This window comes from Oncorhynchus clarkii, chromosome 12 (genome assembly GCF_045791955.1).
Source record: "Oncorhynchus clarkii lewisi isolate Uvic-CL-2024 chromosome 12, UVic_Ocla_1.0, whole genome shotgun sequence".
Classification (NCBI taxonomy): Eukaryota; Metazoa; Chordata; class Actinopteri; order Salmoniformes; family Salmonidae; genus Oncorhynchus; species Oncorhynchus clarkii.
In genome coordinates, this window is record NC_092158.1 from 1,565,063 (window position 1) to 1,584,209 (window position 19,147).

Below are 19,147 nucleotides of genomic sequence, written 5' to 3' on the forward strand. Positions count from 1 at the left end.
GGTTTCCATGTGTTTGATACCATTCCATTGACTCCGTTCAAGGCATTACACTCCGTCCACCCAGCCAGCCTCCACTGACCCTAAGCATCTGTAAATAAGGCTGTGGTGCTCTGTGTACTGCAGCTCTCTGTTATATGCGTACCTTCCGGGGCTTGTTACTGTACGCTACAGTCTGAAAGTAGAACAACATACAGTAAAAACTCCTAATGACAGAGTCCTGCTCTGCTGCAACCTCATTCTCCCTCATCACTCTGTCCGCAATGTTATGAAGAACAGGGTGTCTGGAAACAGGTCTCAGCACTCCTACACCCACCCAGCCTCCACCCACCCACCCAGCCTCCACCACCCACCTACCCAGCCTCCACCCACCCAGCCTCCACCCCCCACCCACTCAGCCAGCCTCCACCACCCACCCAGCCAGCCTCCTCCACCCACCCAGCCTCCACAACCCACCCACTCAGCCAGCCTCCTCCACCCACCAAGCCAGCCAGCCTCCTCCACCCACCCAGCCTCTACCACCCACCCACCAACCCAGCCAGCCTCTACCACCCAACCAGCCAACCTCCTCCACCCACCCACCCAGCCTCCACCACCCACCCAGCAAGCCTCTTCCACCCACACAGCCAGCCTCCTCCACCCACCCACCCACCCAGCCAGCCTCCACCACCCAACCTCCACCACCCACCCAGCCTCCACCACCCACCCACCCAGCCAGCCTCCACCACCCAACCTCCTCCACCCAGCCAGCCTCCACAACCCACCCACCCACCCAGCCTCCACCCACCCACCCAGCCAGCCAGCCTCCTCCACCAACCCACCCAGCCAGCCTCCTCCACCCACCCAGCCAGCCAGCCTCCACCACCCACCCACCCAGCCTCCACCAAGCCTCCACCACCCACCCAGCCTCCTCCACCCAGTCAGCCTCCACCACCCAGCCAGCCTCCTCCACCCACCCACCCAGCCAGCCAGCCTCCACCCATCCATCCAGCCTCCTCCACCCACCCAGCCTCCACCACCCACAGACCCAGCCAGCCTCCACCACCCACCCAGCCAGCCTCCACCACCCACCCACCCAGCCAGCCTCCAACACCCAACCTCCTCCACCCAGCCAGCCTCCAACACCCACCCACCCAGCCAGCCTCCACCACCCAACCTCCTCCACCCAGCCAGCCTCCACAACCCACCCACCCAGCCTCCACCCACCCACCCAGCCAGCCAGCCTCCACCACCCACCCACCCAGACTCCACCAAGCCTCCACCACCCACCCAGCCTCCTCCAACCAGCCAGCCTTCACCACCCAGCCAGCCTCCTCCACCCACCCACCCAGCCAGCCTCCTCCACACATCCTTCCAGCCTCCTCCACCCACCCAGCCTCCACCACCCACAGACCCAGCCAGCCTCCACCACCCATCCATCCAGCCTCCTCCACCCACCCAGCCTCCTCCACCCAACCATTCTCCACCCAGCCCCCTCAACCCACCAAGCCTCCTCCACCGAGCCAGCCTCCTCCACCCACCCAGCCTCCTCCACCCAGCCAGCTTCCTCCACACACCCAGCCTCCTCCACCCAGCCAGCTTCCTCCACCCAGCCTCCTCCACCCATCCAGCCTCCTCCACCCAGCCTCCACCACCCAGCCAGGCTCCACCCAGCCATTCACCCAGCCAGCCTCCTCCACCCAGCCAGCCTCCTCCACCCAGCCTCCACCACCCAGTCAGTCTCCACCCAGCCATTCACCCAGCCAGCCTCCTCCACCCAACCAGGTTCCACCCAGCCAGCCAGTCTCCACCCAGCCAGCCAGCCTCCTCCACCCAGCCAGCCTCCTCCACACTACCAGCCTACACCACCCAGCCAGTCTCCACCCAGCCAGCCTCCACCACCCTGCCATTCTCCACCCACCCAGCTAGCCTCCTCCACCCACCCAGTCTCCTCCACCCAGCCAGTCTCCACCCAGCCAGCCTCCTCCACCCTACCAGCCTACACCACCCAGCCAGTCTCCACCCAGCCAGCCTCCACCACCCTGCCATTCTCCACCCAGCCAGCCTCCTCCACCCACCCAGCCTCCACCACCCTGCCATTCTCCACCCAGCCAGCCTCCTCCACCCACCCAGCCTCCTCCATCCAGCCTCCACCACCCTGCCATTCTCCACCAAGCCAGCCTCCTCCACCCACCCAGCCTCCTCCATCCAGCCTCCACCACCCAGCCAGTCTCCACTCAGCCAGCTCCTCTGTGCTCTGTTGTTTTTGATTTTTTGCTTCATACACTTTAGATTGTGTTGTTAACCCTGTTTTCTCTGCACCTAAATATTCTCTGTGTTGAAGACAGGCCAGAACCCATCATTTACATGGTCTATAGTAGCAGTCCCTAGACTACAATAAGACATAATTTACATGGTCTATAGTAGCAGTCCCTAGACTCCAGTATGACATCATTTACATGGTCTATAGTAGCAGTCCCTAGACTCCACTATGACATAATTTACATGGTCTATAGTAGCAGTCCCTAGACTCCACTATGACATCATTTACATGGTCTATAGTAGCAGTCCCTAGACTCCACTATGACATAATTTACATGGTCTATAGTAGCAGTCCCTAGACTCCACTATGACATAATTTACATGGTCTATAGTAGCAGTCCCTAGACTCCAATTTGACATCATTTACATGGTCTATAGTAGCAGTCCCTAGACTCCACTATGACATCATTTACATGGTCTATGGTAGCAGTCCCTAGACTCCACTATGACATCATTTACATGGTCTATAGTAGCAGTCCCTAGACTCCACTATGACATCATTTACATGGTCTATAGTAGCAGTCCCTAGACTCCAGTATGACATAATTTACATGGTCTATAGTAGCAGTCCCTAGACTCCACTATGACATAATTTCCATGGTCTATAGTAGCAGTCCCTAGACTCCACTATGACATCATTTACATGGTCTATAGTAGCAGTCCCTAGACTCCACTATGACATCATTTACATGGTCTATAGTAGCAGTCCCTAGACTCCACTATGACATCATTTACATGGTCTATAGTAGCAGTCCCTAGACTCCACTATGACATCATTTACATGGTCTATAGTAGCAGTCCCTAGACTCCACTATGACATAATTTACATGGTCTATGGTAGCAGTCCCTAGACTCCACTATGACATCATTTACATGGTCTATGGTAGCAGTCCCTAGACTCCACTATGACATCATTTACATGGTCTATGGTAGCAGTCCCTAGACTCCACTATGACATCATTTACATGGTCTATGGTAGCAGTCCCTAGACTCCACTATGACATCATTTACATGGTCTATAGAGCATCATTATTCACTTTGTGTCAAGGGAAAGCCAACATGTATAGCCAAATGCCATCCACATGTATAGCTTAAAAATGTATAGCCTTTGTAATCAATAGTGAAACATGGGTCCTGAGTGATTGATTAGATAGTTACTGTCTCAGCACCGGGAAGCTTGATGTTGGGGAGCTGTTTAATTATGGGACAGAGGAAAATAAATGGCACGCCGGTCGGATCTCACTCCGGTCGTGAATTGATTGAGGTGGTGATTATAGATCCATGTATTCAGCTGTCATAAAGGCCAAATTATGAACAGAGATGACTAGCATAGTTAAATAAAGGTTACATTCAAAAATATATTCACACTATTGGAGAGTTCTGTCAGTTGAACACAAATCAGACTATTGGAGTGTTCTGTCAGTTGAAGACTAATCAGACTATTGGAGAGTTCTGTCAGTTGAACACAAATCAGACTATTGGAGAGTTCTGTCAGTTGAAGACTAGTCTGACTATTGGAGTGTTCTGTCAGTTGAAGACTAATCAGACTATTGGAGAGTTCTGTCAGTTGAAGACTAATCAGACTATTGGAGTGTTCTGTCAGTTGAAGACTAATCAGACTATTGGAGTGTTATGTCAGTTGAAGACTAATCAGACTATTGGAGTGTTCTGTCAGTTGAAGACTAAACAGACTATTGGAGTGTTCTGTCAGTTGAAGACTAATCAGACTATTGGAGTGTTATGTCAGTTGAAGACTAATCAGACTATTGGAGAGTTCAGTCAGTTGAAGACTAATCAGACTATTGGAGAGTTCTGTCAGTTGAAGACTAATCAGACTATTGGAGTGTTCTGTCAGTTGAAGACTGATCAGACTATTGGAGTGTTCTGTCAGTTGAAGACTAATCAGACTATTGGAGTGTTCTGTCAGTTGAACACAAATCAGACTATTGGAGTGTTATGTCAGTTGAAGACTGACCAGGGCCAGTTCCAGGGTCAGTTCCAGGGTCAGTGGCAGGGTCCTTGCCAGGGTCACGGTCAGTTCCAGGGTCAGTTCCAGGGTCAGTGGCAGGGTCCTTGCCAGGGTCACGGTCAGTTCCAGGGTCAGTTCCAGGGTCAGTTCCAGGGTCAGTTCCAGGGTCAGTGGCAGGGTCAGGGTCAGTGCCAGGGTCACGGTCAGTTCCAGAGTCAGATCCAGGGCCAGTTTCAGGGTCAGTGAGACTGGAGATGTAGCGGTGTAGAACGCTTTCAGAGGAATATGTAAACATAGACTGTATGGAGAGATGTATACAAATACTGTTATATGACTGGACTTCATAACACATCCCTACAGCTGTAGTGTGTCCCAAATGGCACCATTTCCCCACTTCTTTGACCAGGGCCCATAGGGGATAGGTGGCGGTTTGGAATGCAGCTTTCCTGGCTGGAGTTGGTAGCAGTTCCTAATGCTCAGCCAAACATCCCAAACTGTAGCTACCACATGAGAGCCTGCCTTCCGTACGGGAACAGTCAGACACATCCATCCCCTCTCACAGAGTGTTATTTCTATCAGTTGAAGGCAGGAAGACAGGCAGCATAAACCTGTGTTTGTCTTCCAGATGGGCGGGAGGGGGATAAAACTGGGCTGTCAGTGAAATATTCCTCCCTTCCTCTCCTCCTCTCATCCTTCTATTCTGTGATGCATCATACCAAAACATATCCCTGCACAATTCAATGGGATTTCCAATTTAAATGCAAATTTCCACTGGACTTCACAAAGAGAAGCAGGAAACCATTCAATACAGCAATGAATTATACATTTTAATTAACCAGCCAACACGCCTATTCAGCTTCTAGGAGAAATAAGAAATGAATAAATAAATATGAGGTCCTAAATGTGTGGATAAGAAGGAGGATTCTGAGGCTGAGTGGGGATGCTGAGAGCCAGAGGCCACCATTAAGTAAAATATTCTCAGCTGCCACATATCTAGAGTATTGTTCCTGCTTTGATGAGCTAAATACCACTTCTAGACTGACAAAGAGAGAGAGAGAAGCAGACAGAATATGTCCTAAATGACATCCTATTTCTTATATAGAGCCTTTTGGGCTCTGGTCTAAAGTAGTGCACTATATAGGGAATAGGGTTCCATAGGGCTCTGGTCTAAAGTAGTGCACTATATAGGGAATAGGGTTCAATAGGCTCTGGTCTAAAGTAGTGCACTATATAGGGAATAGGGTTCCCTTTTGGACTCTGACAGAGCCAGTCCAACAGGGAGATGTGGATTGGATAGAGCTGACTGGGGATGCAGTTTTAATTTCACCCCGTCATTCGCTTTCTAATTCTGTAAAGATGAAATAAGTACGAGGTGCCAATCACCATGACGGTGCGGAGTCTCAGAAGGTTTTCATTCAGGATCTTCCACAAGGTTGTTTGAACCAGAACTGGGTTTTGGAATTAAGTGAAATATAAGGGATTTCATTTCCATTCAGAAGAGATTGATGGCACGCTGCATCCCAAATGGCACCCTATTCCCTATATAGTGCACTACTTTAGACCAGAGTCCTATGGAACCCTATTCCCTATATAGTCCACTACTTTAGACCAGAACCATATAGAACCCTATTCCCTAATAGTGCACTACTTTAGACCAGAACCATATAGAACCCTATTCCCTAATAGTGCACTACTTTAGACCAGAGCCCTATGGAACCCTATTCCCTATATAGTGTACTACTTTAGACCAGAGCCCTATGGAACCATATTCCCTATATAGTGTACTACTTTAGACCAGAGCCCTATAGAACCCTATTCCCTATATATAGTACACTACTTTAGACCAGAGCCCTATGGAACCCTATTCCCTATATAGTGCACTACTTTAGACATGAGCCCTATAGAACCCTCTTCCCTATATTTTGCACCACTTTAGACCAGAGCAAATAGTGCACTATATAGGGAATAGGGTGGCATTTGGGATACATCCCTAAGGTAGAACTGGTCAGATCATTATAGAAACAGGAAGTAGAAAGGCCGAACTCCTGGTCTGTTTCATATGACTTTGTAGTCAAATTGAGCAGAGTAACACTCTTCTTCTGCAGACTGGATGAGGTCCTAATGATTGCAGTGTTATGGTAACTCGAGTGGGAAATGGAAGCAGTTTGAATCACGTTAGTACCTTGCAAAAGCATTGAACTAGAGAATACATTTCCTGTGATTTAAAATCCTCTACCCGTCTCCATTAATGTTGTCTTTACATAAACAGCTGAGAAACTTTGGGGATTTCAAGTACAATCAGAATCAGGCTTGGGGTCATTCCATTTCAATTTCTGTCAATTCAGAAAGAAAACCAAAGTCCTATTCCAATAATAATGTGTCCTCGTTGAAAAGCATTGGAGAGAATTGGAATTTCAGTGTACTTCTTGGAATTGACTGAAAATAAAATGGAATTGAGCCCAACCCTGACCAGACTAATGTTCCCATTTCACTGCACATCTTCTCATTGTGTTCGCACTGCTTTGTTTTGTTCCGCTGTCAGACATGGTAGCAGTTGTAAAGTGTTTCTGCTGCTCTTTGGCTCCAGGTCTGATATGGACCGTCTCGGTGGTAGAGCTTCCGTTCCTCATTGTAATGATTAAACAAACCAATTAAAAGGCAGACTAACTAAATGGAGCACAAAGATATATACACACGAAATCTTTCTCTCAGCCATTACATGCGGAAACGGTCAGAAAAGTTGGGGGACTGGGGCACAGTGAGTGTGACGTTTGTTTAATATATATATATATATAAAGTAGAATAATATTCTCAAATCTTTGGTGTTGTTTTAAACTTGAAATGGTTATTTAATATTGTAAACCCTCCCACCAGTTCTAAAAGCAACAGATTGATAGTCCAAACTTTGATCTTGCTTCAATGGGAGATCTCATGAAAGGAGCGGTTGATGTTACTACTCCTTTAAAAAGCTTCAATGGGAGATCTCAGGAGCGGTTGATGTTACTACTCCTTTAAAAAGCTTCAATGGGAGATCTCATGAAAGGAAGAGAACAGTAGGAATGTGTCTTTATGAAGAGACAGGAACTGTTATGATATAGCTGAGTCTAACAAAATAGCCCGTCATTTGTGTAAGTGCTGTGCTTGTTGAATGTCCTTCCCAATAAGCGTGTTGAAAGCATGATGTCAATTTGTTTACTGTAAAATAGCATTGTATTTGGTCAGTTAACTAAGGGTTGGTGACGGGATGATTGCTCCGCTATTTGAGCCAGTAAAGGGGTCTTTACTATTCTTAGGTAGTGGAATGACTTTAGCTTCCCTCCAGGCCTGAGGGGGCACACTTTCTAGTAGAGACAATATAATCCACTATTATCTTCAGTAATTTTCCATCCAAAGTGTCAGACCACGGTGGCTTGTCATTGTTGATAGACATCAATAATTTGTTCACCTCTTCCACAATGAAATGGAAGAGGTGAACAAATGAATTCAAAATTACAATTATTGTCTTTCATAATTTCATCAAATATAATTGGAGGTGAAGTGTCAGCGTTTGTTGAAGGCATGTCACGCCTAAGTTTGCTTAGCCCTGTAGTCATGTAGAGTGTTAGCCCTGAGAGAAAATGAGAGAAGCAAGGAGAGAAAGAGAGAGGGAGTGTGTGTGAGAGAGAGAGAGAGAGAGAGAGAGAGAGAGAGAGAGAGAGAGAGAGAGAGAGAGAGAGAGAGAGAGAGAGAGAGAGAGAGAGAGAGAGAGAGAGAGAGAAGCACGGAGAGAGAGGTAGTGACAGATTGAATGATTGAGCAAGGCAGAAAGACTTTAAAGATAGAGTGAGAGATTGAATGAAAGGGGGCGATAGAGATGGAGAGAGAGACTCTGACATTCTCCTCTGTGTCTATTTCTCTAGATGGCCAACACCGTAACGTCGCTGTGCTGTGTGGTGCTAGCTGCCGTGGTGGTGGCGTACGCTCAGAGACGCAGCCAAACAGGTAAGACCCAACGCTGTAATACGACAACCCTCCGCTCTTCTCCCACCCCTCGTACTGTGTTCTATGTTCTACTGTGAGCTCAGAGCCTGCTCTCTCTCTGCCACCTGACCATGGAGACTTGGTGGGAGATGCATAGCCTCTCTCTCTCTCTCTCTCTCTCTCTCCTTCTCTCTCTCTCCTTCGCTCTCTCTGTCTCCTCCCTCTCTCTCTCTCTCCTTCTCTCTCTCCTTCTCTCCCTCTCCCTCTCCCTCTCCATCTCTCATCTCATGCCTCTGTGCACTCTCAGGTTGTGGTGGTGTTTGTGTCAGGAGCTGAGAGCAGAGATAACTAGAGGTAACACAGTGAGAGGGCGACAGACATACCGTGCTGAGTCGTCTCTCACCTGTCTCTCTGCGTACACCTCTTCTCCCTCTCTTCTCCTCCTTCACAGCCCTTACTCATTCTACACCTCCTCCCCACCCAAAAGTAGTGCACTATATAGGGAATATGGTACTATTAGGGAGGTAGCCTTTAATTTTTCCAGTCACAGATATAACCCACTTTAACATAGAACAGCAATACAAGGAGCTGGAGATCTATAATATCTACAGCTAAAGTACATTCGTAAAGTATTCAGACCGCTAGACTTTTCCACGTTTTTGTTTTCGTTACAGCCTTATTTTAATAAATACCCTGATCAATCTACAAACAATATCCCAAAATGACAAAGCAGAAAATACAGAAATACATTATTTACTTAAGTATTCAGACCCTTTGCTATGAGACTCAAAATTGAGCTCTGTTGCATCCTGTTTCCATTGATCATCCTTGAGATGTTACTACAATTTGATTGGAGTCCACATATGGTAAATTCAATTGATTGGACATGATTTGGGAAGGCACACACCTGTCTAGCGTTATGGTGTTAGCTGCTGGGGATCCTGATAAAATGTTTTAAAAAATACAAAAATCTCCACAGAGGAACTCTGGAGCTCTGTCAGAGTGACTATCGGGTTCTTGGTCACGTCCCTGACCAAGGCCCTTGTCTCCCGATTGCTCAGTTTGGCTGGGCGGTCAGCTCTTGGAAAAGTCTTGGTGGTTCCAAACTTAATCCATTTAAGAATGATGGAGGCCACTGTGTTCTTGGGGACACTCAATGCTGCAGAAATATTTTGGTACCCTTCCACAGAGCTGTGCCTCAACACAATCCTGTCTCAGATCTCTACGGACAATTGCATCGGCCTCATGGCTTGGTCTATGCTCTGACATGCACTGTCAACTGTGGGACCTTATATAGATAGTCTTCCTCGTGTCCAACACCAACTACAAGACATTACAAACAACCACAAATCAAGACTTCACAAACATTCAACAAGTAGACAATACAGATAATTAAAATACTTGACAGGAAACACATTTAACATTGAGTTGATACTTTCTATTTCCTGTCCAGTCATATGGTCTGTCACATTAGATGTTCTGTCTATTTCCTGTCCAGTCACATGGTCTGTCACATTAGATGTCCTTTCTATTTCCTGTCCAGTCATATAGTCTATCACATTAGATGTTCTTTCTATTTCCTGTCCAGTCACATGGTCTATCACGTTAGATGTTCTTTCTATTTCCTGTCCAGTCATATAGTCTATCACATTAGATGTTATGTCTATTTCCTGTCCAGTCACATGGTCTATCACATTAGATGTTCTTTCTATTTCCTGTCTAGTCATATGGTCTATCACATTAGATGTTCTTTCTATTTCCTGTCCAGTCATATGGTCTATCACATTAGATGTTCTTTCTACTTCCTGTCCAGTCATATGGTCTATCGCATTAGATGTTCTGTCTATTTCCTGTCCAGTCATATGGTCTATCACATTAGATGTTCTTTCTACTTCCTGTCCAGTCATATGGTCTATCACATTAGATGTTCTTTCTATTTCCTGTCTAGTCATATGGTCTATCACATTAGATGTTCTTTCTACTTCCTGTCCAGTCATATGGTCTATCGCATTAGATGTTCTGTCTATTTCCTGTCCAGTCATATGGTCTATCACATTAGATGTTCTTTCTACTTCCTGTCCAGTCATATGGTCTATCACATTAGATGTTCTTTCTATTTCCTGTCTAGTCATATGGTCTATCACATTAGATGTTCTGTCTATTTCATGTCCAGTCATATAGTCTATCACATTAGATGTTCTTTCTACTTCCTGTCCAGTCATATGGTCTATCACATTAGATGTTCTTTCTACTTCCTGTCCAGTCATATGGTCTATCACATTAGATGTTCTTTCTACTTCCTGTCCAGTCATATGGTCTATCACATTAGATGTTCTTTCTACTTCCTGTCCAGTCATATGGTCTATCACATTAGATGTTCTTTCTACTTCCTGTCCAGTCATATGGTCTATCACATTAGATGTTCTTTTAGTTTTTTCTTGAAGGTGGATTTACTTTTTGCCTGAGAAATATGGATTGGTAAAGAGATTCATTCAGCTATATAAAACTGTAGACTTCAGCGATTTGTCCTTGGCTTGGGTTGTCTTAGTTGCCCTGAATTTGCCTGTCTGGTGAGGTGGTTATGCGTGTTGCTAGTATGTACTAACTGGCCAGAAAAATGCTGTGTTTTTTTGTAAAATAAAACATTCATAAATAAAATCACAAGACTTGATAGTAATCTGATTTCAACATGAAGTCATGAGAGATTCTGATGCATTTGGATAATATTCATTCGGATAGAACAATGAAGAGGTAATCTACCAGCCCTGTTTTGAGCAATGAAGAGGTAATCTACCAGCCCTGTTTTGAGCAATGAAGAGCTAATCTACCAGCCCTGTTTTGAGGCATTTGGAGATTTTTATATCTTTCTTTGCTGCAGATGACCATATAACCAGACAGTACTCAACGTGAGATAGGGACCAGGGATTGACCATATAACCAGACAGTACTCAACGTGAGATAGGGACCAGGGATTGACCATATAACCAGACAGTACTCTAAGTGTGATAGGACCAGGGATTGACCATATAACTGGACAGTACTCTAAATGTGATAGGACCAGGGATTGACCATATATCAGGACAGTACTCTAAGTCTGATAGGACCAGGGATTGACCATATAACCAGACAGTACTCTCAGTGTGATAGGACCAGGGATTGAATCACCTGATTCAGTGTGCTAGATGTTACATATTCTGAATATTTATTGTTATTGTGTTCTGACCATGATAAACCTGCATCCAACATGACGCCTAGTATTTTAAGTTTTTCACTGGCTCTACATCCAATCTATTCATCAACAAATGCAATTGGGGGTCATCAGCAAGCATGTGTCCTGAACCAAATTCAACAAGTTTCATTTTAGAAATGTTCAACACCAATTTGTTCAAGCCACTCAGACACTATTCTTAGTTCACTGCTCACTACATCTGTTAGCTCATTACATTCTGATGCTGCGCTCTACATTGTAGAATCATCAGCATACGTTACCACTCTTGCTTTGTTCATTACTGAAGGTAAATCATTAGTTAAGATCGAGTAGAGAAGTGGTCCTAGGGAACTTCCTTGAGGAACACCACAGTGTATATCTTTACTGTTTGAAAAGCTACCATTAAATTACACGTCTTGCCTTCTCCTGGATATATAGCTTTCCATCCTGGATAGAGCTGCAGACTTAAAACCATAACATTTGAGTTTACCTAGTAACAGTTCATGATCAATTACTTCAAAAGCAGCCCTGAAATTTAGAAAGACTGCACCAACTAAATTGGAGAACCTTCCAGAAGGACAACCATCTCTGCAGCACTCCACCAATCAGGCCTTTAAGGTAGAGTGGCCAGACGGAAGCCGCTCCTCTGTAAAAGGCACATGACAGCCCGCATTGACTTTGCCAAAAGGCAACTAAAAGACTCTCAGACTAGGAGAAACAAGATTCGAATAATTAATTATTTGGCCTGAATGCCAAGCATCACGTCTGGAGAAAACCTGGCACCATCCCTAATGTGAAGCATGGTGGTGACAGCATCATGCTGTGGGGAAGTTCTTCAAGCTTGGCACGCCTGTATTTGGGGAGTTTCTCCCATTTTTTTTCTGCAGATCCTCTCAAGCGGCAGGGTAGCCTTCCGGTTACTAGTCCAACGCTCTAACCACTAGGCTACCCTGCAGCTTGAGAGGATCTGCAGAAAAAAATGGGAGAAACTCCCCAAATACAGGCGTGCCAAGCTTGAAGAAGGGTTCGAGGTAGTAATCACTGCCAAAGATGCTTCAACAAAGTACTGAGTAAAGGGTCTGAATACTTATGTAAATGTGATATTTCAGTTTTAATTTTTCATAAATTAGCAAAACATTTGAAAAACCTGTGTTATCTTTGTCGTTATAGGGTATTGTGTGTAGATTGAGTATTTTTTTAAATACATTTTAGAATTAGGCTTTTATGTAAAAAAAAATGTGGAAAAAGTCAAGAGGTCTGAATACTTTCCGATTGAACTGTATACTAATTTAGATAGTGGAGGACATTGGAAATCTATATAACCGATGTCCTGTTGATCATGAACGACAGGTATGCCGTTCTATTGTCAACCTGGACTCAGGGGTAGACGTAACATAGACGTAACATACATACATCACGTTTCTCATGGTATATATTCATTGGTGGATGTCCATCATCCATGTCATATGACATGTTACAGATTACAATTCATATGACATGTTACGCATTGTAATTGTTACACTGTTACGAATTGGAAATGTTACACTGTTACGAATTGGAAATGTTACACTGTTACGAATTTGCAAACATACTGTATGATATGTTACGGATTCCAATTTGTTAGCTAGGTGGCTAACACTAATGTTTGCTAGGTGGCTAATGGTAGCTAGGCTAGAGGTTAAGGTTCGCGTTAAAGTTAGGGTTAAGGTTAGGGTTAGGGTTAAGGTTAAGGTTAAGGTTAAGGTTAAGGTTGGGGTTAGGGTTAAGGTTAGGGTTAGGGTTAGGGTTAAGGTTAAGGTTAAGGTTAGGGTTAAGGTTAAGGTTAGGGTTAAGGTTAGGGTTAAGGTTGGGGTTAGGGTTAGGGTTAAGGTTAAGGTTAGGGTTAAGGTTAAGGTTGGGGTTAGGAAGGGTTCAAAGGGTTCAGGTTAGGGGAAGGGTTAGCTAACACGCTAAGTAGTTGCAAAATTGTCCGTGATCAGATTCAAACGCACAAACATTGGGTTGCTAGACATTTGCATTATACGCAAAACCAAACACCATACATTCGTTTTTTGCCATAAGTAAGCTTCCGTCCTGTCTAACCATACCAATCGTAATATATCAAACTAATTTGAGTGATATTGTAGGAAGGTCATGTCATTACTCAAACTACGAATCAACATCTGTCAGCATGGTATCAGTCTGTTATACTGAATCAACATCTGTCAGCATGGTATCAGTCTGATATACTGAATCAACATCTGTCAGCATGGTATCAGTCTGATATACTGAATCAACATCTGTCAGCATGGTATCAGTCTGATATACTGAATCAACATCTGTCAGCATGGTATCAGTCTGATATACTGAATCAACATCTGTCAGCATGGTATCAGTCTGATATACTGAATCAACATCTGTCAGCATGGTATCAGTCTGATATACTGAATCAACATCTGTCAGCATGGTATCAACATCTGTCAGCATGGTATCAGTCTGATATACTGAATCAACATCTGTCTCGACATCTGTCAGCAGCATCTGTCAGCATGGTATGTCTGATATACTGAATCAACATGTCAGCATGGTATCAGTCTGATATACTGAATCAACATCTGTCAGCTCAATATCTGTCAGCATGGTATCAGTCTGATATACTGAATCAACATGGTGTCAGCATGGTATCAGTCTGATATACTGAATCAACATCTGTCAGCATGGTATCAGTCTGATATACTGAATCAACATCTGTCAGCATGGTAATCGACATCTGTCAGCATGGTATCAGTCTGTTATACTGAATCAACATCTGTCAGCATGGTATCAGTCTGATATACTGAATCAACATGTCAGCATGGTATCAGTCTGATATACTGAATCAACATCTGTCAGCATGGTATCAGTCTGATATACTGAATCAATATCTGTCAGCATGGTATCAGTCTGATATACTGAATCAACATCTGTCAGCATGGTATCAGTCTGATATGCTGAATCAACATCTGTCAGCATGGTATCAGTCTGATATACTGAATCAACATCTGTCAGCATGGTATCAGTCTGATATACTGAATCAACATCTGTCAGCATGGTATGAGTCTGATATACCCCTTTTTATGACCAAATGTTTCTTCTTAATGGCGAAATGTGTTTTTCTCACCAGCCAAATGTTTGTTTTTTATGTTGAAAGAAGTTTTTCCGCCTCCCGGGTGGCGCAGTGGTTAAGGGTGTTGTACTGCAGCGCCAGCTGTGCCACCAGAGACTCTGGGTTCGTGTCCAGGCTCTGTCGCAACCGGCCGCGACCGGGAGGTCTGTGGGGCGATGCACAATTGGCCCAGCGTCGTCCGGGTTAGGGAGGGCTTGGCCGGTAGATATATCTTTGTCTCATCGCGCACCAGCGACTCCTGTGGCGCGCTAACCAAGGTTGCCAGGTGCACAGTGTTTCCTCCGACACATTGTTGCGGCTGGCTTCCGGGTTGGATGCGCGCTGTGTTAAGAAGCAGTGCGGCTTGGTTGGGTTGTGTATCGGAGGACGCATGACTTTCAACCTTCGTCTCTCCCGAGCCCGTACGGGATTTGTAGCGATGAGACAAGATAGTAGCTACTAAAACAATTGGACGCCACGAAATTGGGGAGAAAAAAAAGGGGTAAAATAAAAATAAAAAAATAAAGGAGTTTTTCCCACCAGCTGTAATTGTCTTTTACTGGCCTGAGTATTAATCTCCAAGAATTGAAACTGGTTTAATTATCACAACTATTTGTTGGCTAAACACGGACATGAATAGCATGTGTCTCTGTGGTTGTCTCTTCCTAGCCACATGAGGTGTTGTCATGGCTGCTGGGATGGAGGCAATTATAATGCAGTGTTAAAATGGCCCTTAGCCAAGCAGCCACATTATGAAGTAGTTTTAACTTTAAGATTGTATGAAGTATACAAATACCACCTTCATAAAGACTTGGGGCCAAAGAACTTCTAAGATATAATCTGGACACCATCAGGACATTCAGATGTTCTGAGAGGAACCCAATGGTGTCACTGTAATTATTATTAACGGCTCTACATAAATACACATGTTAATATTTCTAGCAAAAAATCCTTAAATCAAATCAAATTTCAAATCAAATGTATTTATATAGACCTCTTCTTAGATCAGCTGATATCTCAAAATGCTGTACATTACATTTCCATATCATCATTAAACATTTAGTAACTCCTCTACAGCCTGCATTGTTTCAGAAAAAACATGTAGATAGATGCAAGCTACTGTAGATTCAAGCTACTGTAGATTCAAGCTACTGTAGATTCAAGCGACTTTAGATTCAAGCGACTGTAGATTCAAGCTACTGTAGATTCAAGCACTTGTAGATTCAAGCTACTGTAGATTCAAGCAACTGTAATAATGCACTGAAATACTATACTGTAGATACACAAGAGAGAAACATACTAAAACAAATATACTTTGTTGTTGTCATGTTCTCTTCAGTGCTGAAGAGGGTGTGGCCTGGTTGGTACTGAACTGAAGAGGGTGTGGTCTTGTTGGTTTTGTACTGAAGAGGGTGTGGCCTGGTTGGTTCAGTCCTGAAGAGGGTGTGGCCTGGTTGGTTTCTGTACTGAAGAAGGTGTGGCCTGGTTGGTACCGAACTGAAGAGGGTGTGGTCTTGTTGGTTTTGTACTGAAGAGGGTGTGGCCTGGTTGGTTCAGTACTGAAGAGGGTGTGGCCTGGTTGGTTCTGTACTGAAGAGGGTGTGTGGTCTGGTTCAGTACTGAAGAGGGTGTGGCCTGGTTGGTTCTGTACTGAAGAGGGTGTGGTCTGGTTGGTTCAGTACTGAAGAGGGTGTTGCCTGGTTGGTTCAGTCCTGAAGAGGGTGTGGCCTGGTTGGTTCAGTACTGAAGAGGGTGTGGCCTGGTTGGTACCGAACTGAAGAGGGTGTGGTCTTGTTAGTTTTGTACTGAAGAGTGTGTGGCCTGGTTGGTTCAGTCCTGAAGAGGGTGTGGCCTGTTTGGTTCAGTACTGAAGAGGGTGTGGCCTGGTTGGTTCAGTCCTGAAGAGGGTGTGGCCTGGTTCGTTCAGTCCTGAAGAGGGTGTGGCCTGGTTGGCTCAGTACTGTAGAGGGTGTGGCCTGGTTGGTTCTGTACTGAAGAGGGTGTGTGGTCTGGTTCAGTACGGATGAGGGTGTGGCCTAGTTGGTTCTGTACTGAAGAGGTTGTGGTCTGTTTGGTTCAGTACTGAAGAGGTTGTGGCCTGGTTGGTTCTGTACTGAAGAGGATGTGGCCTGGTTGGTTCTGTACTGAATAGGGTGTGGTCTGGTTGGTTCAGTACTGAAGAGGGTGTAGTCTGGTTGGTTCTGTACTGAAGAGGGTGTGGTCTGTTTGGTTCAGTACTGAAGAGGGTGTGGTCTGGTTGGTTCTGTACTGAAGAGGGTGTGTGACTCAGATGTGTCCCAAATGAACAGTAATCGGAGCGGTTGACTCTGTCTTGTCTGATATCCTGCTGCTCTTGGGATTAAACTCCACATGTGGCCCTGGGAAGAACGCTGTAATGCAACAACGCTGTAATCTGAGATTACCAGAGTTGACAGATACTCCTCTGATGTGGTCTGGTTGGCATCTGTCATGATGAAAAGCAAAGCCTTAGATCCTCTGATGTAATCTGATGGTCTCAGGGAATATTGGGTTTGAGAGAGAACGTGACAGAGTGCACTGCCTGGGTGACTGTTGGATATCTTTGTGCTGTAGCGCCATGATAAACATTACGTATGCTCTCTGTTTTATGACTCTGATTTTTAAATGTGTTTTACCTTTATTTAACCAGGCACGTCAGTTAAGAACAAATACTTATTTTCAAGTGGGTTAACTGCCTGTTCAGGGGCAGAATGTCAGCTCAGGGATTTGAACTTGCAAACCTCCGGTAACTAGTCCAACGCTCTAACCACTAGGCTACCCTGCCGCCCCAGTTGTCCTGTATGTGTGTGTAGTTCTTGGTGTGTGTGAGGCACGTGCAGGGTTCACGGCGAGGCCCCATTAAAGGATTCAGGTGCTTGACAGGTTAATACTGTCAGCAGCCTCTCTTCAGACAGATCCGACAGACACAGACATCACACCTCTTCGACCACTACATATATAGAAGCAAAACACTGTTTATAGTCAGTGTCAGGATCTAAGGGGAAGAACTCAGACTCCCTGAACGTCTTGCCTGCAGCCCAAATGGCACCCTACTCCCAGCAATAGTATGTAGTGTCTTTGCGCACTAGAGGAGTGCACTATAGATAGATTAGGGTGATAGTATCCCCATTCTAAGCAAAGTGTTATCGATGGTTTCTCAACAACAAATTAACACACTGAAATTATCAACCGGATATTTTATCTTCTTGAACAAAAGTCTTAATATCCCAGTGACAACATCATTCATCCTCCTGTTCTACTGGTAAGAGAGAGATAAACAGAGGAGGACACAAGTCGGGTGAGGAGAGAGACGGACGGATCCATTAATCCTGAGCTCTGATTGGTTCTTAATTGGACCAATGGGCCAGAGTTCCGGGCCATGGCTGATAGCATCGCCCAGTAAATGGGCTCTGTTACAATCACAGAAATGGAGGCCAACTGGTTGACTGACTGTTACAATCATAGAAATGGAGGCCTACTGGCTGACTGACTGGTACAATCACAGCAATGGAGGCCTACTGGCTGACTGACTGGTACAATCACAGCAATGGAGGCCTACTGGCTGACAGCAATGGAGGCCTACTGGCTGACTGACTGGTGCAATCACAGCAATGGAGGCCTACTGGCTGACTGACTGGTACAATCACAGCAATGGAGGCCTACTGGCTGACTGACTGGTACAATCACAGAAATGGAGGCCTACTGGCTGACTGACTGTTACAATCATAGAAATGGAGGCCTACTGGCTGACTGACTGGTACAATCACAGCAATGGAGGCCTACTGGCTGACTGACTGTTACAATCATAGAAATGGAGGCCTACTGGCTGACTGACTGTTACAATCATAGAAATGGAGGCCTACTGGCTGGCCGACTGTTACAATCATAGAAATGGAGGCCTACTGGCTGACCGACTGGTACAATCATAGAAATGGAGGCCTACTGGCTGACTGACTGGTACAATCATAGAAATAGAGGCCTACTGGCTGACTGACTGGTACAATCATAGAAATGGAGGCCTACTGGCTGACTGACTGGTACAATCATAGAAATGGAGGCCTACTGGCTGACTGACTGTTACAATCACAGAAATGGAGGCCTATTGGCTGACTGACTGGTACAGTCACAGAAATGGAGGCCTACTGGCTGACTGACTGTTACAATCATAGAAATGGAGGCCTACTGGTTGACTGACTGTTACAATCATAGAAATGGAGGCCTACTGGTTGACTGACTGTTACAATCACAGAAATGGAGGCCTGCTGGTTGACTGACTGGTCGCGATGTGGATCTCTCAGTGTCTCTCTGTCTCTGTGAGTCCTAAATTGCTCCTTGTTCCTAATTTTAATTTTTTTATTTTATTTTTATTTCACCTTTATTTAACCAGGTAGGCAAGTTGAGAACAAGTTCCCTTTATTTACCAGGGAGGCTAGGTGAGAACACCTTTATTTAACCAGGGAGGCTAGTTGAGAACACCTTTATTTAACTAAGGGAGGCCAGTTGAGAACACCTTTATTTAACCAGGGAAGCCAGTTGAGAACAAGTTCTCATTTACAACTGCGACCTGGCC

At 45.2% G+C, this 19,147-nt stretch overlaps 2 protein-coding genes across 2 annotated transcripts in view; both read left to right on the plus strand.

Annotated features, from left to right (window-relative positions):
- The first annotated feature begins 265 nt into the window (after positions 1–265).
- Positions 266–4,513, plus strand: LOC139421804 (uncharacterized). The gene is made up of 2 exons (XM_071172924.1): positions 266–1,711; positions 4,262–4,513. Exons 1-2 carry the CDS (start codon positions 266–268, stop codon positions 4,511–4,513), a joined length of 1,698 nt encoding a protein of 565 aa, XP_071029025.1.
- A 3,653-nt stretch (positions 4,514–8,166) lies between these two features.
- The window catches only part of LOC139422641 (ciliary neurotrophic factor receptor), a 341,967-nt gene continuing 330,986 nt past the window's right edge, over positions 8,167–19,147 (plus strand). Inside the window, exon 1 of the mRNA XM_071173792.1 lies at positions 8,167–8,248. Coding sequence (XP_071029893.1) covers positions 8,167–8,248 — 82 coding nt within the window. The remainder of the gene's footprint in view (positions 8,249–19,147) is intronic.

Coding starts and splice junctions, on each gene's coding strand:
- LOC139421804 (XM_071172924.1), top strand. CDS start 266: ATGAAGAACAGGGTGTCTGGAAACAGGTCTCAGCACTCCTACACCCAC. Junction 1,712..4,261: donor CACCCAGCCTCCACCACCCA/GTCAGTCTCCAC, acceptor GTGTTATGTCAG/TTGAAGACTGACCAGGGCCA.